General features: G+C 41.4%; 1 protein-coding gene across 1 annotated transcript; it reads left to right on the forward strand.

The window, feature by feature from the left end:
- The first annotated feature begins 923 nt into the window (after positions 1-923).
- On the forward strand, positions 924-26,570 carry LGMN (legumain). The gene is made up of 14 exons (XM_068682910.1): positions 924-1,080; positions 6,289-6,470; positions 14,178-14,275; positions 15,144-15,225; positions 16,256-16,341; positions 18,179-18,254; positions 18,558-18,620; positions 19,517-19,583; positions 21,255-21,373; positions 22,040-22,129; positions 22,791-22,988; positions 23,712-23,882; positions 24,997-25,064; positions 25,818-26,570. The coding sequence occupies exons 2-14, from the start codon at positions 6,333-6,335 to the stop codon at positions 25,855-25,857; spliced, it is 1,296 nt and encodes a 431-aa protein (XP_068539011.1). The 5' UTR covers positions 924-1,080; positions 6,289-6,332; the 3' UTR covers positions 25,858-26,570.
- The last annotated feature ends 612 nt before the right edge of the window (positions 26,571-27,182 follow it).

Raw genomic sequence — 27,182 nt, forward strand, 5'->3', positions numbered from 1 at the left:
TTGTCAAGGACATCATTGTCCTTTTCAGGAGAGACAGCTGACACAAGGTGCATCCACACAGCTCAGCAGAGGCACACAGCCTGAAAAACACCTTTGGACTTGGAAGGCAGGTCAGCGATGCTATTAAGCAATACTAGATGGCATTTAGGGCTGGTGGTGAGTGCTCAGAGCACAAGCATGACACGTGTCTAAGCCTAAATTAGACTGAGGGGAAAGGAAGGTTTTGGGCTGGTTTCTCCCTGCTGGATAACCAGCACGATGGGCTGTGTTGAGTCAAAGAGGCCATCTCTGAACCAGCCCGAATTTTAACTGTGTGATGTCAGGACTGTGCGCTTCTACAAATCACTGATGATTAACGCATACCGACCTTTTACATTTATGAACCTAACCAAAGCTGAGGTGGTGCAGACGAGACAAGAGCCAAATTCAGAGCAGACACACGACTTTCTGCAGACATTCAAAAATGCGGTTGGTTGCTCACAAATCGTTTTGTTTTTTCGAACCGATACCCAGTGTGATGGAAGCGGGTGTGCTCCTCTCTGTGTGGGTAATGGGGCAAGTAGCATGGGGCTTTTTTTTCTTTTTTTTTCCCAAAAAATGATTTTTTGTTCGCTTTAATTAAAAAATGAGATAACTTTACAGCAGAGCTTCTCAGCTTTTTCGGAAGATGTAACACAGAATAAGGGGAGCCACCAGGCCAGAGCCCCGCACCGGTGTGTGGTGCTGCCTGCAGACTCCTGCACCTCACTAGAGCCGGGGGGGTGAAACACCTCGGGGCGAGCCCAGGCCCTTGGTCCTCTCCCACAGCTTCGCGAGTTCACCACGGCGCCACGCGAGCCGCGCGGACTACAACTCCCAGCGTGCCTCGCGCGCCGAGCCCCGCTGCCCTTAGGGCTCGAGGGAGCGCTCGGCATGCCGGGGCGCGTAGTGCGGCGGGGCCGGGGCGTCGCGGCCTCTCCCCCGCCCGGCCGCCATTGGCCGGGGCCAGCCCCCGCCCGCCCGCCGCGGCCCGCGGTGGCCTCGGTGCGCCCCGCGCCGCGCCCGCAGCAATCACAGCGCCCGCGGCCCGCAGGCAGCGCGGTAAGGGCGGCACGGGAGCGGGCAGCGGGCGGGGGAAGCCAGAGCGGGGCTCGGGGGTCCGTGTTACGCCGTGGGGGGGTGCAGGGCTCCTAATGAGGGACCTAATTAGCCCCGTAATTAGCGCGGGGCAGCGCGTCGGGGGGCTGGGAGGCGCGTCGGGAGCTGCGGCACCGGGAGGAGCTGCTCGGAGTCAGCCCGAGAGCGGGTCCGGCACCACCAGTCCTGTATTTTATTTATTTATTTTTTATTTTTGTTTTTTTTTCCTCTGGGAAATGGTGCCGCCTCGCTGCTGCTGGGGGAAAGGAGCCCGCACGCAGCAGGGTGAGTTCAGCATTGCACTGGGGTGCCTTGATTTAGCGCTGGAAATGCTCGGAGTTGTTCAGGGATAACGCAGGAATCGATTCGTGCTTCTGCATTGCAAGTGGCTTATACAGCTTCTGAGGGTGTATTAACCACTAGATGCATTAGTCCTAATCAATTAAGCTGATTCATAAAGTATTTACACGCAGACTTTGTAAATAATTGTATTGCAACAGAGACCGTAATCTCCATCGCCTTCAAAACGTAGCTTATCGCAGGCTGCGGTCACAAAGACTTCTCCTTCCTCCTCTGGAAGTGTACAAAGAAAATCAGGCGAACTCTGCAGGGCTGAGGCGGTTTCGGTGCTTCAGCCCACGGACCGGACGGCACAAGCAGGTAGCATATTGCTGACAGGGCTCTGCAGGCACCAGGCTCCTGCGAGGAGGGCTGTCACGAGTCGCGTGGTTTGCAGAAGTCAGCACCTAAATGTTGCGGGGACAGGCTGGGCGCAAGCACTACCTGGGAAAGGGAATCGTGGCTTGATTCTGAACACTAAAAGGTCATAAAAATGCTTTGAAAATTAAAGGTCATAAGAACAGCAGCTGGGAAAAAAAAAATAAAATTCCAAGAACTGGAGTGATCAGCTGATCAGCATCAGCTAAGGCTGTTTGTTTTCTCCAGGACTGCTGTTAATTCATATGAAGGGAAAATGTGCATACGGCTTCTCTTTATGCAGCTCTTAGAGGCTGTGCTTGAGCTGTTTGGAGTTTAAGCTACTGGGGTGTCAACATCTCTCTAAACACCAGTGGAAAATACTTTGATCAACGTGAGCTACTTTCTGTAGCGTGAGCTGGTGTCTTGCTGCTCTCAGACTTTTGATCTTAGTGGAGCGCTTCTCTAGGGAAAGGCTGGGAACGCAGCAGGAGCAGGCTGCTGGCCAGCAGAACTATCCTAGCAGACCCGGCTGCTTCCAGAGGTGCTGCTAAGCATCCCTCTGATAGTAAGTCAGGGAAGTGTGCTAGCAATGCAATGCAAAATGGCTAAGGGACCTCAGGGAGGACGTGCAGGTTTTAAGAGGTGAGTGAATTACTCTGGTCACACTGCTTACCGGGGCTGTGCGAACTGTGAGCGATGGTCCCGCGTGCATGGATTGGATGCTGAACCACTGTGTCTGCGAGATGTGCCTTGCTCCTGACATGGTCTCCAAAGCAAGATTAACTCTTCCACTAGGAACACTAAGAAGAGCTGATGAAATGCTCCTATTTCTGGGGGGTTAACCAAAGCTGTAAAATGGTCTTGTGAATTTTCAGTTCTGCTATGCTTGATCAGTTGATCACGATGGATTCAGTTCTGATCATGTTTGTTTTGTGCAGTAAGACTCTTGCTTTGCATGCAGTTAGGATGGCTCGTGACAGATACTTTATTCCTTGCTTTCAAAAAAAAAAAAGGCTGTTTGCATGCCTGTGGTAAGCTGGTCAGCCAAGCTGGTTTCTCTTCTAATACAACCTGAAGACATAGCATGTGACGGGAACTTTCTCTTCTCAGCTGTGGGTCAAGTACTCTTTCAACACAACCCAGAATGCAATCTTTTTAAATTGCCTGCCTGAGCAATCAAAGGCTTTCTTTCTTTAAACCAAGCAGAAATATGTATTTATTTTTCTCTAGTGTTTGGAAACGAGGAACGAAAGACCTATTCCCACTGCACATGCGTTTAATGGTTAAGCCTATCTTAAAAGCTCCTCGATAAACCTTGGGGAACAGAGCATTTCTTAATTGTGACTTGTTAATGCACTGAGGTGTGTCTAGGCTTTTTTTTTTTCCCTTTCTATTGTTAATACGATTTAATTATAGCAAAGGAAAAAGATAAGTGGGATTATGTCATTAGAGACTATAAGAGAGGAGTGTTTTCTATCCTAAATAATCCATGACAAAATACGGGTGGCTTTCTAATAACAGTGCAAACATTGCTTGGCACTTTTTTCCCTGTCACTTCTGTATCGTTCCCAATTTCGTGTCGGCAGAGATGAGAAATGTGAGGATCTGCGTATCCTTGTGCCGCGTGGGAGGCTTTTCAGTTCCTCATGGAGGGACCGCCTGGGTGGGTTGGTAACCTAGACTTAGTTCCATATTCAGCCTTCATTCATTCCTCTGTGCCGCGGGGCAGGCAGCTGGAGCACCCTGTCCTACTCACCTGGAGTCCTGGCAGCAAGAGCTCTGCATTAGCATGGTCCAGGCTGTGAATCCATCAGCTGAGACACTCAAACTGTTTCCAGTTCAGCCCATAGCCCTCGGGAGCGTGTTTTCTCTGAAGTCACTCGGTTGCGTGGTGTGCCAGCAGTGGCTGTCCCCATGCGCTGGGTGCCTCTGCTGGGCTCTGCCCTCGCACTGTGCTGACCAGCGAGTGGCTGCCAGTGCCGCAACTTCTCCTGGTACCCACTGAATTTGAGTTTGTGGTTTGCATCTCCCAAGAACTAAGCCTCATGTGCCAGGATCTCCAGCCCTTCAGTATCACTTGAACTGGTTAGTTCCTCTTTGCGCTTCTCCTGTAAGTACGAATGATTTTAGCTGGAGAAGTGAGAAGTTGTGCTTTAATTAACATGGAAGAGGTTTCTTCATGTGAAACAAATGCTGAGCTTTGAGGGATCTGTTCGCATGAAACTTGGCTTTATATTCCAGCATGTCAAACTCAGTTAAGATCTCTATGTGTACGGTCTAAAATACATTCGTTTTTCTCTTCTTGTCTCCTATTTCAGGAGTCAGGTATCCCTGAAACCGAATAGTGGGGAGGAATAGGTTTGTTCATCTATGGCATATTTTGGCACTTGACAAAAGTTTTGAACAACTTGATACGACTCAGCCGTGATATAGGCAATAGAATAGGTGCATTTTTTTGTTTGTTTCTGGATGTTGTAAGCACAGCCCGTCCTCAAGGCAGTTGTTAGTATGTTATCTGAGTCATCGGGAGAAGTGACAAGGTAGACAAGGCAGACTTGGCATACAAATTCTATGGCAGCACCGTGACAAGAGTTCAGAAATGCAGCTCAACATGAGAGATTGTAGTTTTCTATCAAATCACGGGAAATTACTGCTCGTTCCTTCATGTACATCTAACTGCTGAAGTAGCTAATAGTTCAGCAAACCCTGTGTTGTTAAGTTATCAAGTATCGTTCTTGCTCCCAAATTCCACACTTGCAGGCAGTGCCAGCAGAGGCTTATTCCAGAAAGATAAGTGTGCTAGATTCAAACGAGTTTTTGGAAGAAGTGTTGTCACAGCACTTAACAGTTCTTTTTTCCCCTCTCTGTTCTGGAGTTCACTGGTGTGGTAATAGCTCTTCCTGTAGAAAAAACAGTGTGCTAACATGACTTCCTTCACTTTGTGCTAGCTCCATCAAAAAGGAAAACAAAAAAAGTTCAAAAATATGTATAATTTTTTCTTTCCTATTACCACCTGCATTCCTTCTCTTGGTGACGAGGAGATCCAGTCTCAGAAAGAGCCATATTATGCATTACGTGAGCAGCTTTCACCACACACAGCTGCTTTGGGAGCGGGCTGGTTACTTCTCTGGTTCAGTCCCGTTTGAGGAGCTGCACATGGATGTTTCTGGCTGTGTGAGCTGATACTACGTAGTATGGTAACCCAATACTGACTTTGATACTGTTTAGTTATTTGGCATAGTGGTAGCTTTGGCGTTAAGCTTTCTGATGACACAGTATGTTTGGGGAATTCCCAGTTTTTATTCCAGTAAAAGCCACGCTAAGTTGACTATTCCACTCTTACAAAACCTCTTATGTACATGTGAGCAATGATCAACTTCCAGAATCTGTTTTTGTAACCAGACCAGTATCAAATCCCACACAGGATCATGCAGTTCTTAGGGGGACTTTGCTTTAGGATGGCACGTTGGGTGCAGCAGACTGTGTGACAGGTGAACATAACCCTCCTCCCACTCACCCCCAACCAAAAAAGCAAACTTTTTTGTTAGATATGGTCAAGTGGTTTCGTTTTGTAGCAAACTTAATCAGACAATTGAGGTGCTCAGGCAGCCGATTAGTAGGGACGCTACCTGTCCCTCAAGAAAGTCCTCTCAAGAAAGCAGAAAATGCCATTTCTGCCTGGATTCAAAACTCTTCTCTGGCTCTGGTTTTCTGAATTTGGGTTCACAGGCTCAGGCCTTACTCTGTCACTGTGCAGCTTGTGCATATGCTTAACCATTGTGCAAAATAGATGAGAATACTGCTCTTTCATGTGGTACCCGTTCACATTTGCTCTCCACCAGCATAACAGGTTGCACAAATAGCACGAGGCTCTCGCAGCCTGCACTTCCCCCCAGCCTCAGCAGCAGGGCTGTATCTTGCGCAAAACAACACTAAGGGCTGTCCCCACCCTTGCTGGCGCTGTGGGTACAGAGAGCTTTTGTGGCCCTCTGACCTTGCACTCCCAAGCAGTTCTCCGTGTCTGTGCATCATTGTGCCCACATCACCAGGGATTTGACTTCATGATAATGGGCTTGTTGCCAGTCAGCAGAAACCAGTAAATTATCCAAGCAGAGGAGACCAAGAGAGCAGTATTACCCTGAAAAAAATTCATTTATGAAATGCTTGATAGTGGTACTTGTCCTGTGTTAGAGATTTTAGTCACTGCCAGCTACTATAGAACAAAACAACCAGAGGGAGCTGAAAGACATGGTTGTACTGTTCAGGACTGCTTTCAGTTAGATTTGAAAGCTAACAGAAAAGTCTTGTAACTAGCAGCAGCTTGGTGCTAAGGAAAGATCTGACCAGAAATTACACTGTGGGTTGAATTGTCCTTGAAACTAGATGCCCTTCTTGTGGTACTGCTGGTGTTTGCTTTGGATTTGTTTTTTTTTGACTGATGTTCTCTGATCTACTTCTCTCAAACTTCTTTAGGGATTTTTTCTTCCTCCCATTGGCGGAATAAATAAAGGAGAGAGATGATATTGGAAGTGGTTGTGCTGCTGGGCTGTGCTCTGGGCATCAGCACCTTCCCCCTGGAAGAACCTGAAGATGGAGGCAAGCACTGGGTGGTGATTGTTGCAGGCTCAAATGGCTGGTACAACTATCGACACCAGGTAAGGACCACTGGTCCTACATGCTGACACTGACCATGCTCCAGAAAATGCCTGCTCTGGGATGTGCAGGGAGATGGTAGCTACCTAGGTTAGTTCAGCCCATACGTCATTTGGGCAAGTGCTTCCACTTCTGGACTTCCAGGAGTGTGTGGAGTATTCTAAAAGAACAGCAACAAGATTCATGCACAGCCTGCTCTTTTATTGTCATTCTCATCCCCAAAATTACCCTCTGCTTTTCCTATGAAATTCAAATAAATATGAATTTATTTGCTTGAGACTTTGTCCAGCCTTTCATCTTCTGAAAAGTTGTCATTAGCAGCAGGAGGTGTACTCTTCCTCTAGACACACTTCTGTATCTTGGGACACCTGTATCATTTAGGCTAAATATTCCATTACCATGCTAGAGCATCTGACCTCAACTTGCAGGTGAGTAAGTGATGTCTAGAATTAAACCTCATTTTTGAGAGACATGCATGTTTCTGTCCATTTGATTTCTTATATCATAACATGAAATATCTCCATTTCTTCTCTGCCAGCAAAAGTCTTAGCTAAGGCTGTATATCTACAGTATGTTTTTGTGGGGTGAAGGACAAGGGTTCTTTTTAGCCTGAATCAGTTTGCTCACTGTTTTCTAAGGCAAGCAGTTCATGGCTACAGACTTGTGCTGCCACAACAAGATACAGTGCACTGGGGTGCAGGGTGGAAAGAGGAGAAAAGGAAACAGGAACTCTGAAAATTGATGCTGCTGTCAAAGGCAATGTTGTGGAATTATGGTCTGATTGCGAGTGTCAGGATGGACAGGACTGTGACTTAACTCTGATTAAGTTCAAGGCTTATAATCAGCAGTCAGGAGACTAGTCAGGAGCAGTTTTTTTCCTTTGGGGAATTCTTGGGCAATCCCTTAAACAGATTTCATCTACACTTAAACATGGTCTTTGTTAGATGGGAACATCTTGCTTCCATAGAGAACACAGTCTATTTAATTCTGACTTAAAGCATACAAAAAGAAACATAAAGTATGTTTCTAAATGTTAGAAAAATATTTTACTATTGTTAGTTAAGGTGGAACAGAGATTGACACACTAGTGTACAAAACCAGTATTTTAGAAGTTAGGCTGTAGTAAATGTTCTGGGTACATATATCAAACTGACTTGCTGAACAATTGAAACTTGCTATGTAATGATTATTTTTAATGCAGCTGCCTGTAAGATATAGAGACCTTATCTTCTTCATTTCTGTTGATTGAGAGAGAAACAAACCTACTATGTGTTCGTTGTGCATGCTGGCTTTTAAATTTATGCCTCTCCTCCTTCTCTGCTCACAGTTGGTTTGGTACTTTCTGTGCAGTAATGAGCATAAAACTTGGTGAACCAGACTGACAGCGTTTTTGCACTTGAAGAAGAACCTGTTACTGGCAAATGCTAGCTTAATGTTTGGACAAACTGGCTTTAGGGATTTGGGCAGCTCCTTGAACTGTAACCATTACCAGATAGCCATAAGTGATATATTATTAGCCCTATCATAGACTATTCCTATTGCAAATGAAATCTGAAGGAAGGTATTTTTAAAGCTGAAATCTCAACAGAAAACAATTGCAAAACCACTAGTGCTGTACTTATCACTGCCCCTCCTGGCATGTCTAAATGTAATTATTCTGAGTCGTGCTTTGGTTGTTGCGTTGCTGTATAATCAGTCTTATTGGCTCACTTCCTCTAGGAGGAGTTAATGCTGCAACATTTGTTCTTAAATAAAATCACTTTTTGGAAGCTGTGGTTCACGAGAGTTCCTTTTCTACAGTGGCCCAGCCACAGGGCTTTAAATAGGTCTGCTGGTGGGCCTTCAATAGCAAGTACGTCTGCCAGGTATAAGGAAGTTATGAAGGATGCAAGATGTAACCTTAAGTATTTGTGTCCAGTGCTAAGTCAGAATTTCACACCAGCAAATTAACTTCAGAACGTGGTCACTTGCTCATAGTTAGGTAGATTCTTTTCAGGGTTAGAAAATTGAGAATGGGGTTTCTTTGAATACCTTCATTTCTGGAGAGAACATTGACTAGCAATGCAAAATACCTGTAATATTTAAATCCTAGAAACGTCTGTATTTTAACCCCTACCTCTTGTTTCAGGTATAGTATTAGTGTTTGGAACAAAAATTAGAACACCATTAGGAATCCCATCAAAGTTGTAAAATCAGCTATAAAATAAGAGTCAGCATGATGGATCCTTCATAATGGGATTGAGCTCCTACTGAGCTGCTCTGGGCAAGTCAGTGTGCCTAGCTTCTTACAAAAGAGTTAGTTCCCAGGAGGTGCAACACGTCAGAAGCCTGTGCTGTCTTGTCTAGCTGCCTCTTTTGGCCAACCTCAGGGGCTGGGCAGGAGTGAGCAGCCCTGGCAGGAGGGCATACTCTGCGACAGGCCCAGCAGCTGGTCAGGGAACTGCGTGTGCTACAAAGTGTAAGCTGGAAAAGGGTGTCTGGGGTATCAGAAATTTAGGAAAACATTTTTCCCTGGAAAACTGGCAGAACAATAGATACTTTTGAGGAGAGTTGGACAGAAGAGGAAAGGTACTGCAGAGAACTCAGGAGTTCTTACAGACTTTTAGGAATGTTATGCAGAGTGATCGCTAAGGTCTTTGCATGTGTTAGTACTCCCTGCTTTCCAGCTAAGGAAGCAAAAACACTGTGTTTAAATGACGTGTTCACTGGAACCACGAACCAGACTTGAACTTCCAGTTCTATACTTCATCCGTCATGAAAGTTGTGCTACAGTAAACATACAAGTTTCAGTAGAATAATTATTTTCAATAGAGCAATAGTTGCACTAACAGAAAACTATGCAGTGCTTCAGAATTGATGATTTCTTTGCTTGATTCTTTGTAATTCTTCTACTTTCCAAAGGAGAAATTGCAGAAGAAAATACATTGTACTCTAATCCACTTTATCCTCCTGCCCCTGCCTTTCTTCCTCAGAACCTCTCTGATCTAGCCTGCATACAAAAGAATTTGTAGATGTGAATTTTCCCGTAAGTAGATACTCAATGTGACTGTTACTTATTACCAGACCAGACACTATTTCCTAAATGCCACTAAGCACTCATAATATCCCTTTGTAAGTTGAAACCTCAGCTGACACGTATCTGGGTTTCAATTGCTCAGTTCAGCTGTTCGGTGTACAGTTAATACATAGCACTGCATGTATGTATTACACTTCATGTTTTGTGAGCTCCAGTTGCTTTGCATGCTGTCTGCACACAGCACAGTCAAAACGTACTCCGCTGCCTTCCGCAGTAGTTACCTGGTGACAGGATGTGTTCGTCTGACTACGCAACCGTAAAAGGAGGGGGAGAAGGTTCATTTTTAAAAATGTCTCTAATTTCATACATGAAAATTTTTTGGGAAAGTAGTCCATCATTGAACACTGTACAGACTCCAGCAGCAGTAAGTTTGTAAAGACTGTGCAGACCCTGCAGAAAGTTAGTTTGCACCTGTAACCTCAAGGAATCTGAAACTCCTTCTAAGACTTATCTGTCAGTGGTCAGAATCCGCTGTCAGTGGTGCAAACCTCAAGTGTAGGCAAGATAAGGAAAAAAACCACTGTTTGCACTTATCTATGCTTCAGATTCACACCTTGCAGGGCACTTGTTTTCCGTTTTGGTGCCTAAACTGGGACTGTTTCCACACCAGGATGATCAAAACTTGTCTTTTACAGTTATCTGATCAAGTTCTTAACATAAATGTTAAATGTTTTGTATAGTATACAGTCTAATGCGATAGGCTCCCTGTTATTACAGAGCTAGCCTACATATAGACTTATGCTTGGTGATTCTCCGTTCTTCAGTGTTTTTAGCCACATCTTTAGTATTTTTGATTAGACAAAAACAGTGCTTCTTGTTCTTACTGCTGTGATTGTACCAGCTAACTCCAACCTAAAGTTGGTTTTACAAGTAGATCAAGAGGAGAGACAGACCAATTCTGTCTGGATACCCCAAAAGGCAAAAACGAACAGTGTCAGTGGAAAAGCCTGCTGTGAAATGCAGTCCTACCAAAGGCAGAGCACATACTCAAGGAGGGAAAATAGTTTTAAAAAATCTGGCAAAATTAAAATGCTGAAAATATAAGCTTCTAAATTTGCATACGTGGTTTTATTTCTGGTCACTGTTTTTAGTCTTGCACTTAGTGAGCTTTATGGGTCAGGGGCTGTGCTTATGAAGAGTTTTGGGCACAATGAACCAGATCAGTTCCTTAGTTCAGGACAGTCCGTATAAATTCTCCGGTTGTTCAGTTAACGGACATAAAGGATGCCTTGGCTACTCAGCTTCAATTAGCTTTTCCTCACTGTGCTTATCAAATTGTAAGTGAAGCTATGGGAAAAGCTTTCCTAAATCCTTAATACAGGTATGGGTTTTGACTCATTGACTGGTGTTTAAGGGCTGGAATGAAGCATGGCTGACATTTTCAGCCCAGAGCAGAGCAGGCTGAGGGGAGGCCTCATGGCGGCCTGCAGCTCCCTCACAAGGGGAGCGGAGGGGCAGGCGCTGAGCTCTGCTCTCTGGGGACAGCGACAGGACGCGAGGGAACGGCATGGAGCTGGGACAGGGGAGGGTCAGGCTGGGGGTTAGGGAAAGGTTCTGCACCCAGAGGGTGCTCGGGCACTGGGACAGGCTGCCCAGGGCAGTGGTCATGGTACCAAGCCTGCTGGAGTTCAAGAAGCACTTGGACAACACTCTCAGACCTGTCAAAAAAAAAAAAAGAGAAAAAAAAGGCATTCTGCTCAAAAGCTGTGTCACTGAAATGTTTAAATAGCTTTATGACAGAGGAGGGTGAGGATGGTTGCCTTTTTTTTGTTGCTGTTGTTTTCTTTTAGAGTTTTCTCCCAGTGCCCATGCCAGGATAACAGGGGAGTTCCACCTCTGATGCCTGTGATTTCAAGATCTAAGAGTTAATTACTGAAGTGAATTTAAGCATAGATCTTCCATAGCAATTCACTGATACAGGAACAGGTTTAGAGGAACTTGGGAATAAAAGATCTGAATCGTCCCACTAACAGTTTCCTTTACGACTGGCACCTGGGCTGGGTTGTGCAGGTGCAGCTGTACAGCTATATATACCTTCTCCCTCTTCTCTGCTCTTGCTAACAGGACAGCTGCTACCCACACCAAATCATGACCACAAAATCATGACTTGCATTTAGTGATGGTTTTATACAGTAAATGTTCATAGCATTCATTTCACTTACAAAATCAACAAGAATAACACCAACTAGAGACCAGGAACAATGTTAGTTGTCTCTTTTAGGGTGGTTTTACATGTATAGCCATGTCACAAATACTTCTGGAAGAAACAAGGCTTAAACAGCAATATTTGATAGGCACTTACTGATCAACAGGAAATAGATTCACATATGCCTCCCTACTCTAGCAGCAGGCTGTTTCTATTCTGGTTTTATAGAGATTATTTTTTTTCTGTGTGTGGGAGGAAACAGGACAAGCATATGACCAGCATCAAAGGTGGCTTGTCTGGTCAGCTAACTTTACACACAAAAAGTCATTTGCTCAAAACTATTCTAGCTAAACCAAAGGAATTTTAGCAGCAAAATATATTTTTGCTACTCTAGCCTATGTTGGTGGTACCATTGCATTACCAGTAGGCACAATTCTCTTAGCAGAAGCCTTAAAAGGTTGAGACAAACCCCAAACAGGCATAAGTCAAGGTTGTTGGGAATTCATGTGTTTTCATGCACAGTAGGGAATTTAAATTTACCACCAAGATCTGAGTGAGACAAGACATAGTGAGCAAACAGTCAATGAATCAGAAAGAAAAGAAGACACCAAAAAAGGCTGTTGACATTCATTTACAAAGCTGAACTAATTTTGGGTACTTTGGTATTAATTTAGAGTACTTCAGAAGTTCCTGTGGGCCAGACACATATCTATGGGAGCACAGAAACTTGCTAGTTGAATATGTTGGCATTCTGTCACTATAGTAAGCCTCAGCATCTCCTTGTGTTGCCAGCCTGTAGCTCTTTCTGTCAGCCTAACAGAAGCAGTGTACGGTGTCTCGAGGGTGAGAGGAGAGCTGTGATCTATCTACTCATCAGGCTGTGTAGAGAAGCCCAGATGAGTGTTTTCTACTACTTTGGCCCAGCTTGCTTCTGAAAATCAAATATATGTGTAGTCAAATCTGCACTCTAATGTTTTGTATCACACGGGGTACCCTTATAACTGGGTTTAACCTCTGCCTTTGACTTGTCGAGGCAGCAGCTGCCATAGTGCTGTACAAGGAAATGGGGAACTCTGAACAGTGCGGATTGCTTGGGACAGGTGGGAGAAAGCCTAGGCTGACTCACGGAGTAGGAAATGGAACGGCTTTCGGAAGGATAGTTTAATGTTCAGGGTTAGTTGCATGAAGAGATTTTGCTGTGGGAGAGTTCCTTAACAGTGAATGTGCCTCGCCCTTCCTGGAGTCTTGCACAACTGCCAGCTGTTTTTCAGCCACACTTGGGAGATGAAGAATTTTAACGTGGCAGGATTTTACAGCATCTTTTTAGTTAAACTAGTGGAAATCGCTAATGCACCTAAGTCAACTAAAATTTAGGAGGTCACACAAGCCACTTTAGTTTGGTGTATGAATTAGCAAACTAGACTAGTTCTGCAGAAGTAAGATTTAAAGCTTACTTCTTGCCTACATTTGGAATTTTTATTTGTTAGGTGAGGTTTCTTCTATTAAATCTGCACAGGTTTTCTTGCATCTGGGTTTTGTAGTTCAGGAGTTTAAGTGTGATTGCTGATAACTCGTTCAGGCATTCACAGGCTGCAAGTCTAAAAGAAAAAAAAGTATGTGCTGAGGTCACTATGAATTTAACATTCTGATAGAGGTTCATACTTGACTGTAGTAGTGCTTTAATGAGTATTGCTGTTTCTGTGCCATCAGAAGACAGTTCTATAAAGAAAATGTGCTTATTCATATCCTCTACAGGTCAGAAAAATAGCCTGAATAGAAAGCTTGCAATTCTGTTTTCCACGGAAATGTTTTCTTGCCCTGAACTTGCTGTGGTGTCACTTTATGAGAAATACATAATTAAAAAGGAATTTTTCCCTAACTAAAATTAAAAACAAAGTTTTGTTTTGTAGTAAAACAAAATTAAAAACAAACAAAAAAAACCAACAAACTAAAACCAAATCTTTGCAGAGTTGAGATTGGTAAACTGTACTTGTTTAAGCCAAGGACAGTCTTTATTGCTTATTCATGCAGGCTTGGTGCAGAACTAATTGAAATTGGTGGAAATCCAACTCCTCCTTCCTCTGCTTTGAATCTGTCAGTGCACGATGTTTTCGTTTAGATTTCCTTGCAGAATTCAGAACATTGCCGAGAACTTTTTGTTAAATTTTGTTATTTATAACAAGTATCAGTTAACTTCTGGATTCTGTTTAAATAGGAATTTGAAATAGGTAGATGGAGAGATTTTAATCATAGTCTTTGTTATTAATACAGCTATTGGTAGTTAGAGAAAGACATTGAGTTTTGGATTGAACCTGTGCATTTCAGCCCTCTAACAACCCTCAATCTCTTAAATTTGAAATTAAAATACTAGGATGGAGTTTCTTTTGGACAATAGCATGATCTTAGGTTGGAAAACTGTTTCTTCTGTTCTCAAAGGTCCATTAAAGTCTCCATTAAAGCTAGTAATGAAAACCTGCTTACTTCCAGGCAGATGTGTGCCACGCGTACCAGATCGTACACCGAAATGGAATTCCAGATGAACAGATCATTGTCATGATGTATGATGACATTGCAGATAATGATGAGTAAGTGTTGAACATGAACTGGTAACAAACTATCTTTGCTAAAATATGCATAGTCACCAGTATGTTTGAGTTTGTAGTAGTTTTGTAGGAACAGTTTTTAAAACTGCCTGAGATATGCACAGAGATGTTTTATGCATCAGCACAGTAGGTCTGCTTTGTAACATGCTCTTGAGCTTTCTAAGCCTTTATCCACAGCTCAGCATCTTTGATACTGAGGACTCCAGAGCTCCTTGTCAGTTCGTCATTGTTATGAGAGCAATTGATCTTAGCTTCCAGGCATAACAGTTTTCAGCAGATAACCTAAAAACACAAGCATGGGGAAGCTCTGTATGACTGAGCTTCTATTGAAAAGATGTTATCAGATTGATTAATCCCCAGAAAGCAGATTGAACAAAGAAGTGTATATGTCACATCCTTGGTCACTGTCTGGAGTGTGTCATTGCTTTTGATATAAAACTGTTCACTTATACAGCCTTTAATTCTGAAACAAACTTGAGCAGAAATCAGCAGATTTCATTTGCACAGCAGCAGTGGGAGCAGAGAATAAAGGGCATTAAAGACAAGACTGAAAGCAGGGAAATAATAGTATAACAGACCACCTGCCTGTATCCTCAAATTAATCTACGCAATCTGAGGTAGGATACTTGAAGGTACTGTGAGGGCAAAGACACCTAAACTGAGCATCTGTAACTGACTGAAGGGAAAAGCTCTTTGCATTCTGTGTTGACTTAACAACACATGGCACAAGTACTCGTACTGTCTAAGGTAAGCTTGCCAGGCAGGACAGTTTAAATGTTTTTCTAGTTGTTCTGTGGCTGTTGTGTAGTTATTACTAATTCTTCATATTTATGTCCCTTTAAACTTTCAGGAATCCCACAAAAGGCATTGTCATCAATAGACCTAATGGCACAGATGTGTATGCTGGAGTGCCAAAGGACTATACGAAGGAGGTAGGAATGAAACCCCATTCCCCAGGGAAGCTAAGATTCAGTGTTAGCCAGTGCTCTGGATAAATCCTTTTAGACTGTACCTTGCACACTAAAATGTACATAGTGTAAAATCCCCATCATGCATGATTTGGCATAAAGTTCCGTGTTCATTAGATGAATGTAACCACTAGATGTTTGGAAGTGAAGCAGTGGTCATAAAAGCAAATCCTTACATTGTCTTTCATTCAAAATTGTTATAACTCAATCTGAAGAACAGCTCTTTAAGATGAATTGTTTCATTAAGTCAGAAGAGTAATGCAATCACTTGGTGATTTCATGATTCGTTATCTGAGTGAGTCATCAGTGCCTAATGTGCTATTGGTGATAGGTTGAAAGGAAGGGTCTATGCATGCAACCCAACAGTTAAGGGTGAGGGTGGAGTGTTAAGTTCAAGATGGGAAACTGTGTCAGTGAAACTAAAATCAAAATTATTTATTTAGGGATCTTTATTTTTTTATTTATTCCACACCATATCAGTAATACAGTTAAAAGACTAGATCCAGAAATTCTTCTGCCAGTGTAATGTAATGGTAGGGACCTGAATGTAGGGCTGAAGAGATAGGTGAAAGTGGGGCAAGGCAGGAGCTTTTTATTTGGCTTTGCCACCAGAACAAAAATCTCGAGAAACTATAAACATTGAGTTGCATAGTGGCAGTAAGACTTTTCTTTTATCCCCAGAAATTTAAGTAGGAACAAAAATGTGGATTTCCAATTATAACTATACAGAATGAGTAAATATTCATTCTAATACCAAAACACTTTTTCACCTTGGCTTGCACTTTTATTTTTTTTAAGTGCTGAAGTATTGGAACAGGAATTACTTCCAGTATGAGCAATACAGGAAACTCAAGAAGTACTGTTCTGAGCATCAAGGGCCAGCTAAACTTGCTATCTATGCATGGATTCTAACTTTCAGAAACCATCTTTCTGAATGAAGATTGTGTTCTTGTTTTTATGATCACATTTAATGTAAATCATCTTAAATTCTTAGGATGTTACTCCAAAGAACTTCCTTGCTGTTCTTAGAGGGGATGAGGAAGCCATGAAAGGTGTGGGATCAGGAAAAGTATTGAAAAGGTAAGAGGAGTTTCATTTAGAAAATAATTGCATGTGTAGTTGTACATCGGCACTGAATTCAGCAAAAGAAGAGCGTAAATTAGAGCCTTTTACAACTCGTGAATGCAGCAGTTCCAGGTCATTCACATTAGAGATACAATGGTTCTGGTTTCTGAAACTATCTAGCACCAACAAGCAACTGCTGACATTTGACTGGTATTGAGTCCAGTATAAGTGAAAATATAAAAAAAATCTTGAGGACAGTGTCAGCTATATTACAATATTTGTCATTTAGATGACAAATGTAAGATGTAAAAGTATGACATCTATTTTCTAAGGTGTGGTATATTTCTGACAGTACTGTTAGCAGACAGTTATATCATGTTATAATTTTCTATTTACACTATTTCCTGTAAAAACTTTAAAATATGAATTTGACCATTTGGAAGAATTAGCCTAAGTAAGTAAAATCGCATAAGTGCCTATTTCATCCAACAGTTCAATTTAGAGACAAAGCAATGAAACAAAATAGAAGAGTACTGCCCTGGCACTGGGGACAATAAAAACAGTGAAGGAGCAGGGCAAGAGTTGACTAAGTTATTGCTCTCAATTGTTTAAACTTCCTCATGAAGAGCTGAGATAGAAAATAATCTATGCAAGTCACATACGTTAAAAGTTAATAAATCACTGTACAGTTACAAGATTGTTCTTTTCTAGTATCTACAATGAGCCAAGCAGCAAATATAAAACATTCTTTAGCCTAATTAAAAAAAAAAATTACTTCAGAACACACCTCACCTGTAAAACCTTGAAATTATAAGTCAAATAAAGGAGTGGATATGCATAAGGCCAAAGACTCTTAGCTGCTCAGGAAGACAACTTGAACCCAGTTACAAAAGTCTTAGTTATTTACATTTCACCTTGGCCCAATTTTTTGCACTTACAGTCACGAGTGAGAGAGAGAAAAATGCCTCCCAGCCTTTGCTAAGTAAGCTCTGTTGTGTGAATTTCAGTCAGTGCCCTGACTTCTGCTCTTGGGTGGGGCAAGAACTGTTTTCCTCTGCCTGAAAGCCTTCTAGAGAATCTTCCAGGTGATTCATAAGAAAAATCCCTTTGCAGATCTGGCTGTTAGGACAAGTCCTTAGTATCAAAAACATGATCTATTTGATTTACACTGCAATAAAATTCTACTGCAAACAGTGTGCCACGCAAACCGTAGGGTATCCATGCCTCAAAGCATGCAGTGCTCAACCATCTGCAGAGCCAGATAGGACAAATACCAGTCTAGTGAAATGGGTGAGTTTGTTTATAGATCAGTTCTTTGTGGAGACATAGGGCACTGCTGAGCTGGCTATCTAATGCCATACGGATCACAACAAGGTAGAACATAAATACAAATAAGGATCTTATTAAAAGTTTTTATGGTTATCACGTGTTACTGGTGCCTTACCGTAACTTAGTTATGAAATGATTTCATTTTTGCTAAAATGCCCACAGTAAAACAGATTCCTCAGATAAGCATTAAAAAACAGTTGTACTCCTGCCAAGTACCAGCCTCTGCCTGATCAGCAACCAGTTTTCAGTCTGAAACATGAGGTGTAAATGACTGATCCCCCATGCTTGGGGGAATAGCCATATACTCCTGCTTTTATTGCTCCTCCAGATATTCATTTCTTTTCATAAGCATATGAAGTAATATGTTTTAGGAGGAAAAACTACTACCGAGAGCAGGAGGTGTTTCAGCTGCATTATTTTCAATTTTTGACATGCCTTGGCATTGATAAGCAGACAGTGTTTATGGTGGTAAAAATTAGGTTGGAGGGGTTAGAAAAATTTGTTTGCTATTTTCTCTTTACAGTGGTCCCAAGGATCATGTATTTGTTTATTTCACTGACCATGGAGCTCCAGGACTTCTAGCTTTTCCTGATGACGATGTAAGTATTATGGGGGAGTACTGTGACATTTGTAATAAAAAAAAATCTTGATGCAATAAAGATGCGGAGCAATATTCTCCTCGTTATTCCATTTTTTTGGGTCATCGTTTGGCACCATGACCCATTTTTTCTAGTGGTAAATACTAGAGTGTTGTGTTTCAAAAGTACAAAACTGTAGATATGTTTAAAGGGAAGGAACAAATGTATCTACAACAGTTGGTAGTTATTACTATTAAATGAATTGTGTGCGCTGAACATCAGTGGTTTTAATACAAGTTTAATACAAGCCTTCTTATTTTACAGCTTCACGTGAAGGACTTGAATAAGACTATTTGGTACATGTATCGTCACAAGAAATACCAAAAGGTAAAGAAGCATGTCTTTGTGTGATTAAAAGAGTGGCTGGCACAGAGGAGCGTGGTTTGTCTTCGGTTCCAGTGTCATGTAAAGCACAGGGAATCTGATACCGCACAATTAAACTTGAATTAGGATTTTGAACTTACAGGACTGATCCTCTCCAATTCTTCCCTTTTCACTTTTAGTTCACTGATGCTATTTGCAATTGATGCAGCACAGCTGTAGCCCAGACTTTCGATAACATATATATTCTGACCAGCAGTGGAGAAGCAACATCTCTAACTACCGCACCCTCATAATGTGTACCTGACTTGTCCTTCCTGTGCTTTGTTCGCTTCAGACTGTGCTCTTGCTACAGGAAGTTTGATATGCCTCATGTTTTTCTTACAGTTACTAATGTAGCTGAAGAGACTGTACCTTTTCTTAGAAAATTCTGTGTGTTTATTTCATCGCAAGTTGTTTTAAGCAGAAAAACTAATATTTAGAACGTTTTGATAGCCTTTTTTAAGCAACTTTCCATGGTAGTCTGTCTATTATGGCTGTTGTATTTAGGACCACGTAAGTGGCCATTGGTTCCAGAAATGTACATGTAATAGTGGTACGTTGCTGGGTCTAAAGATTGACCATGTTTTTGATTTGTGCTTTCTACATTGGTCATCAGATTCCTATGGATTCTATAGGGATGGTTTGCATATTTTTATTGTGATGGTTTTCCCTTTTCTATATAGTTAGTTCCCAAAAAAGAAAAATGGATCTATTTACTTTCATGCTTTGTTTTTGTAGCATTATGGATAGCTTTTGTTTTGGGAATATCAGGACAGGCCATTTAACTACAGCTGAAAAATACTGAAGGACTTTCATCCATTTGCTCATCTAATTTCTTATTTCTCTGATCTGTTTTATAGATGGTGTTTTACATTGAAGCATGTGAGTCTGGATCTATGATGAATCATTTGGCTGATCATATCAATGGTGAGCAATCAGTTAGCTGAATGGACCTGTCATAGGCAAGACCTAAACAGATACTGTATCAAGGAGAGGTTGTAGGCACTTGCATGTACAGTTTTAGCAGGGATGCACAAGAGTTAGAGAAATAAATGTTTTCCATTTATGAGAAGTTCCTTCTAAAGAACTAACGGAGTCCTAGAAAGACCATGTAGGCTTTCGGTTTCTTGCAAATGAGAAGTTGAAAAAGTACTTCTTTTCAGAGACTACATGGTTGCCCTTAACAGGTAGCACCTGGCTTATACTGACATTTCTCAGCTTCAGCATTGTTTAACAGCAGGGATGAAGTTCCTGCTGATGGTTTCGTTGAGTAGCAAAGGCAACCATGGTATGCGATTGCCAAGCAGTTTGCTACCCTGATTTGGCTGGTAATACAGGAAGTGCAACAATGATTTTTCAGGGTTTCTAATCTCTCTGCTGTAGAGCTGGGAGCTAAGCCTTCATTAGCATGAGGAGTCACAACTCTTTCATGCTCTGCTTCATGTCTGAGAGACCAGATGCTCTGGCTTTCTCATGGTTTTGAAGCTCTTATTTGAAGGAAGACCCAAGCACAGGCCTGTCCACAGCTTCCTGGGTCTTTTGCTCAGAAGTCTGGCTAGCAGCCACCTGGACTTACAGCCCTGTCAAGGATTTGCAGAAAGTTCACACAGAATGTTTCATAGCAGAGGTTCTTCAAAAATGCTCAGTGAATCAGCATGTTTCAAAGTTTATTCTGTTAGGAATTTCCAGTCTGGTGACTGGTTTTATTACTAGCTCTACTACTGATTTACAAAGGTGGAAAATTGACAATTCATGTATTAGAATAGGAAGCTGTCTTTGCTGGCCTTCAGTTGTGGCCTGCAAACCTTAACTGGTTACTTAGTAAGCATGTAAAAGATGCTAAGAAAGAGCACTTTACTGCACAGACAGGATTTGAGACTCTTTTTGGCTTTTAAACTGTAGATACCTTCTGAGTGGAAACAACACTGTAGCTATAGGAAAAACATGCACAACTTTTTTCATTCTGAAACTTGGACTTTTCTCCAGTCATGCAAATATGCTATGAGTTGACCTTGGCAAAAAGCCACAATAGCTTTTGTATTAATATCTACAAGGAATTGTTTAAAATATTTCTGTTGTGAAAGAGAGGACTGGAAATGCTGTGTTTGGGTCAGATCTTGTAGAGGTTCGTTTAGCTTTTCCGTCTGTGCAGAGTGCTATCCTGGAGAGAATATTTCTTAGAAAAAGAATTTTCTAGAATAAAGATGATTTATAGGATTTATTCTAAGCTTGGAAACAAAGTCTGATCCTTGTAATTAGGAAAATGTATAGGCTGTCAGTGTGCATTGTCAGGTAGTTCTTTGAAGAGTAGATTTTGACAGTTTTTTCCCCCAAGAAGTGCATATTCTTGTTTAAATGCCCCAGACCACACGGTTGGCAGCAAGGAAGGAGCTCTTAAACAGCACTGACGCTGATGAACGAAATGGCTTATAGGTTTCTCTTCTTCCTGTTATTTAGAAGTAAATGATTGACAACCAAAATCCTTAAGCAAATATATTGTCTGTATATATTATATACTTAGTATATCATAAATCATGGAAGGGTTGGGGTGTTTAAAAATAAAACAAAACCAAAACCTGCTTTCCACTGGTCTTACAGTTTATGCAACAACTGCTGCCAATCCCAGGGAGTCTTCTTACGCATGTTATTATGATGATGAAAGGCAGACTTATCTTGGTGACTGGTACAGCGTGAATTGGATGGAAGATTCAGATATGGTAAGTTAGTAGATAAAGTTTCTGCATTTCCATGCGTGAATGTCGCTAGCCTTAGAAAAAAAATAAAAGTTCTTTTAAAGGATTTATGAAAATCTTTGTTTTCGTGTGAGACTGAAATCAACAAATTGAGTCAATAAAAGTATCAATCTACTATTCAGAACCATATAATTTTTGTTTGGGCAACTAAATGTATTTAAATATATTATTAGTAAGATTAGAAACTGTCTAGCTTCTAGTTTCAAGTTTACATCATCTTAATTTACTAATCCGAGACAACATATCCAAATTTGTTAAACAAATTGGGCAGTTCAGTAAGTTGTACCTCTTCATCAGAGCTCCTTACATACTGAACTGTAGCTAACCCACTTGCTAGCATCATGGAATATTGCATGGAATATAGCATATTGAAACAAGTCTGGGATTCTTATGTGAGCCCTCTCCGTTCTTGCACATTTGCTGGGAGATTAGGTGCTCACTAAAAGCAATTTGGGAATACCCCGTCAAATTTCACTTCCATTTTTACTTCTATGTGTTTCAAAGGTTGTATAGCTCATGCCCTGTACTTCCTTCTGCAAGCTGGCACCCAAGACCTTTTCTAGGTTTCCTCACATTTTTATAATAGCTGAATTTAAGCAGTTGTGATTACATGGAAGTTTCTTCATGCAGGAGGATCTAAGAAAAGAAACGCTCCACAAGCAGTTTCAGCTGGTGAAGAAACGCACCAACACCAGCCATGTGATGCAGTATGGAAACAAGGTACGTATGTGAGTGGGCTTCCTGGTCAGATGTATTTTAGAACCTTTTATGCCCTACACATTTGTCCCTTTAAGAACAATGTAATCTGTTGATTTCGGAAATGAAACTGTTCATCACACACACAGAAAATCACTTAGCATCAAAGAGCTGATGATCCTGATGCTAAAGGAAATACAGGATACAAGTTGTCCTCCAAGCTCTGCCTGTGATATAACTCTTCACATCAATCAAGTATAAGAAGTGTGGTAGCCACTTCCAGGCATATTGTGAATATTATTGTAATGTTAATAAAACACATTGTTCCCTTGAACGGGAGGAGCTAAGAGGTGATACATCATTTATAATAGTCCTGTTTATTCAATGTGTTTATAGAAATACTTTAAATATTTGTCAAAATACCAGGCTAGTTAACATGACAGTATTTTTCCCTTTAGAGATTTGGAAATAAAAGTTCCTAGATATTTGGCAGCCTTGATCTTGGAAAAAGAAAAAAACAGAAGAAAAAAAAAACAAACATAAAAAACCACCATTTCCAACCCTATGAACTGCTTTATTTTTTCTAATAAAACAAGTTTAGAGATTTAGCTTTGCACAGCAAAGCCAAGATGCACTTCTTGCTGGAGTTTCTTGATGTTTTACTTGTTCATTTTCTGTCTTTCAGAGTATCTCCTCTATGAAAGTGATGCAGTTTCAGGGCATGGGGAAGAAAGCTGCCCCCATTTCACTGCCACCTGTAGAACACTACGACCTCACACCTAGTCCTGATGTGCCTCTTGCTATCATGAAACGAAAGCTGATGGCTACCAATGACATGTATGAGGCTAGGAAGATTGCTGCAGAGATGAAGACACACCTGGAGGTAAGCAAAGAAAACCAAAACTAAATGAAAAGCAAACAACAAAAACTCCACTACACTACATGTAAGGTCAGATTTATGTCAGTAAAAAACAATACTAAATAAAAATATAATGTCAATATTTTATTATGTCAATAAAAAGCACAGTTACACCCCAGAACCAGTGGGATTTCTTCCAGTTTTTGCAATTTGTAACAAAATTACTCTTCAGACTGGTAGCTTCTGTTTGATGGTTTATTCTTCCTTAAAATTCAAGGATCTGTTCCCTGCGTGTTAAGTACTAATTATCAAGACAGATGTAAGGCAATGCAGTAGTCAACCTTACAGCTTGTATTGCCAGGAAATTCCCTATTGCCTTCCATAGAAATTCTTGCTGGGAGGAATTATTCATTGGTATTAGAGAAACTCTTGTCACAGTAGAAGTGAAGTCTTCCAGATCAAAAGCTCCTGCAAAAGTGTAGCCAGTATTGGTACTGTCTTCTGGCAGAACTCCAGAAGGAGAATGAGCTATTTTGTGTACCAGGAGTGTTTTCATCTCCCTAGTTTTCTTTTGTATGTTGAGAGACAGATCCAGACGACTGAGCCAAATATAAGAGGCAAAATTGAATCCCTTAAAGATCCCAAGAGTTGAAGGCCAAGAAGGGTTTAATGAGAAATTTAATTCAAAGTCTTCAAATTGGGGCTCAGAAAAAGCATGTTTTAAAGTTCTTCTTGTTTTATATTCAGGCTAAAGAATTTATCAAGGAATCCATGCGGAAGATCATTACCCTAATAACAGGATCAAGAGAACAGACCAACCAAATTCTGTCAGACAGATCGACCATCAGCAATTATGACTGCTACCAGTCAGCGGTGAACCACTTCAAAGCTCATTGCTTCAACTGGCACTCTCCCTTGGTAAGTAAAGTGTTAGATATAACCTGATACACATACTGGTAAAACAAGTAGTCATAAGCAGGTCTGCAAAATGAGCTTTTATTAAAAAGCTAGCTTGGGGCAGTCTTACAGCTTAGTTTTGGAGAAAGGGCGACTGATGTTTTTGGAAGCAGGAAACCACTTCCACCATGTTTGTAGATGAAGATTACTAAAAATACCTTTAGTAAAAGGAAACAAAAATACTCCCTAATAGGTAAAGGTATCCCTTCAGGAACTCCTTCCTCAGAAATCCCAATATTAACTAAGCCATGTTGTATTTCTGCTTAAAGCATCACTACTAGTAAAACAGGAACATAGCAGCAGCACCACTCTGAATTCACAGTACATTCAGATTTCTCTATTCTGATTGCACGTTGCATAGTTCCTTGCAGTAGCCTAGCTGATACTGTCAAGATATCCATGATACCATGGGGTTGAACTCCCAAGAACAACGTATGTTTTAAGGCTTTTATTACTGTCTATTCTTCCTGGGATCCGAGCTGAGAACCAAATCTTGTTGTGCTAGGCACTGTTTAGCCAAGAATAACAGAGGTCAGTTTCCATTCCAGAAAACCCAACCCCAATGCCAGGCAAGGTAACCTAAGCAGACAGGTAGGATGAATCAACAGCAAAAAAGATTGATTTTAGCAGAAAACAATGGGATTAGCTGCCAGTTGAACAAGATGTAAGTACTATTTGCAAATCAAAAGCAGATGCAATCTCTTAGCAGGAACTTCTTATCAGCAAGGCTGCTAAGAGGTCACACAGCTCTGTTAAACTTTTAGTTCCTCTTTAGTGTTTTGGAAGGGGCAGTTGTTTGATTGGGTTCTTTGTTGGGTTTTTGTTGTGTGTTTTTTTTGAGTGCGATTGGTTAGATAGGTGGGCCCTCCTTAAGGGGTAACATGTAGCAACAGCTGAATTTACCTAATGAAGTTCAAAGAACACAGAAGAAAGATCTATTTAGTCTAGTACTAGATTGTCAAGACTTGCAAATAAGTGCCTTGAATGTCAATAGCATCTCTGAAGTACTTCCACAACTTAGTTTGCTTAAACAATTGCTCGTCATCCTGGTAATTATTAACAACGTTTATTTCAGTATGAGTATGCCCTGAGACAGCTGTACGCCTTGGTCAACGTCTGTGAAGGAGGATACCCCATTGAGAGGTAAGGAGGTTCCCAGGCACTCTGCCTAGTTTTGTCTGTGGCTATTAAAATGCAGAAGCTAATAGGATGATGAAGCCTAACGCTACTGGCTTCTCGTGTATTCTCTCCTCTGTTGACCATTCTGTTAATGAAGTTCTGACTCTAAAGCTATGAATGCTAATTTTGGAAGACACGACATTGTTATTCCCTCCCACTCATAAGCCTTTCCCCCCGGTAAGCCTTTAATTTCCTTGTTGGAAACCCTCAGGTGAAATTAAAGCCAGTCAGAGGATCCCACTGCATGGTATAACTTCAAAATAGCATGACTGATGGGTTGTACAGGATATGGGTGTTGCCCTGCAACTTCTGTACAATGTCACAGTGAAAATGAGTTGGGAATTGCTGGTGTTTTCTCCTATGCCCCCTCAGCTGCTGACTCAGAAGACCACAGCACTTCTGGGTCCTCATCCTGTAGCAGGAAAACAGGAAAATAAGGGTCCAGGCTGAAGTGCTGTGGTAGTGGCAAGAGAAGCATGGTGTTGAAATTCTGATTCGGGAGGGTGTAGTTCATGTGAGGGGACGGGAACCTCGTGAGTCACGCACACAGAAGAAAAGGGAGGGAGAAAATCAGAGGGGTAGGGAATGGGAGGGAGGACTGGTAGTTTAGGCAGTGAACACGCAACCCAGAAGATGAGGAGCTGTTTTGCCAGTCAGTTTGGGAAACAATTTGAGAGAGCTTGAAAAGATTCTCACTATTACTGTTCTCTGTTGCAGAATACACTTGGCCATGGATCAAGTGTGCCGTGGATATTGATGGAAACAGCAGCCTTGTAGTGTAACCCTTACTGCAAGTGGTAACTTCTCATAACTGCAATAATCCAGACTTCACATGCATGTACCACGAAGAGTCAGCCACTGTCCTGGAGCTGTGCTGGGACTTGAGGCCACACGCAGTACGACACTTATCAGCGCTCTCCCCTGCATCCCCACCTGCCGCCAACCCGGTGGTTTGGCAGAGCCTTTTGTCAGACCACGTGGAGCTTCAAGATGGATGATTTGTTTTGAAGTGTAATGCTCTAAGAATCTCTGGATGAACACTACAAGTCACCAACAGTGATTTGAAATCCATGTGAAATTTAAACATTGACTTAAATTTTGGGGAAAAAAAAAGTATACTGTTGCTAAGCATTACTTTTTTTTTTTTAACAATGTTAATGAATTCATTACAGTGACTAATTTACAGTTTGAGTGAAGAAACCAAAGTTTGTTCTTTAAGCTTTAACTCCTTAACAGTTTAAAGAAGTGTGTTGCATTCAAGAACTATCAAATGTTAACAGCGCAGTTCAACTGTGAATAGCAAGAACCTTTTTGGGTAGAAAGCATTGTTTCCCAAAGAAAAACCACAAGTATCTAATGCTGTAAATAGAGTGCCAGTATGCTAGAATTAAATGTATTTACACACAAACTTCATACAGTTCAGGAATTGTCTGTGAATAAAAATAAAGTTGGCAGTTTCATCAACCTACAGGGCAATAGTGTTGGGCATCTTCTTTCCTGAAAATGAACAAGAGCTATTTCTTTTTGTGGCACTGTACTAAAAGGTTATTTAGCGCTTGTAAAGCGTTTTTGAGACAAATCGTACAAACAAAGCAAAACATAATTAAAAACAGAAATCCCAAACCACATTTGAAGGCAGCACTCCTTAGAGGTGGCTCTGTGTGTAACAAGCAGGGGAACAAATTAGAAATTATGAGATGCTTCAAAAGATGCAGAAATAACTTGAGGGATCTTTCCAGAGTGTGTTAAAATGCACAAAATTACCTCATCTTCATGGAAAAAGAACAGGCTTTGGGTAAAACTAAACCGGTATTTGCAAGATGGTGAGAATTGTGGGTAGCTCCACTCAGGAGTTGAGGGGCAGAGGAGGAGAAGCTGAAGTTACACTTATGTAAAGAAGAACCAGATAAAACCAAGCGTATTGGCACTTTCAGTTGTTTACTGAGTAAGTGAACAAGAGCACAGTTAATATCAAAATGGATGGGACAGGGTAAAAATCATTCAGCTTTACTGAACCAAGAAATTAAAGTTTATGCTTTGAGGGTCATTGAAAGTTCAGATGTTTGCGCTTTTTTGAGAAGC

The sequence above is a fragment of the Anas acuta genome, chromosome 5 (genome assembly GCF_963932015.1).
Source record: "Anas acuta chromosome 5, bAnaAcu1.1, whole genome shotgun sequence".
Lineage (NCBI taxonomy): Eukaryota > Metazoa > Chordata > Aves > Anseriformes > Anatidae > Anas > Anas acuta.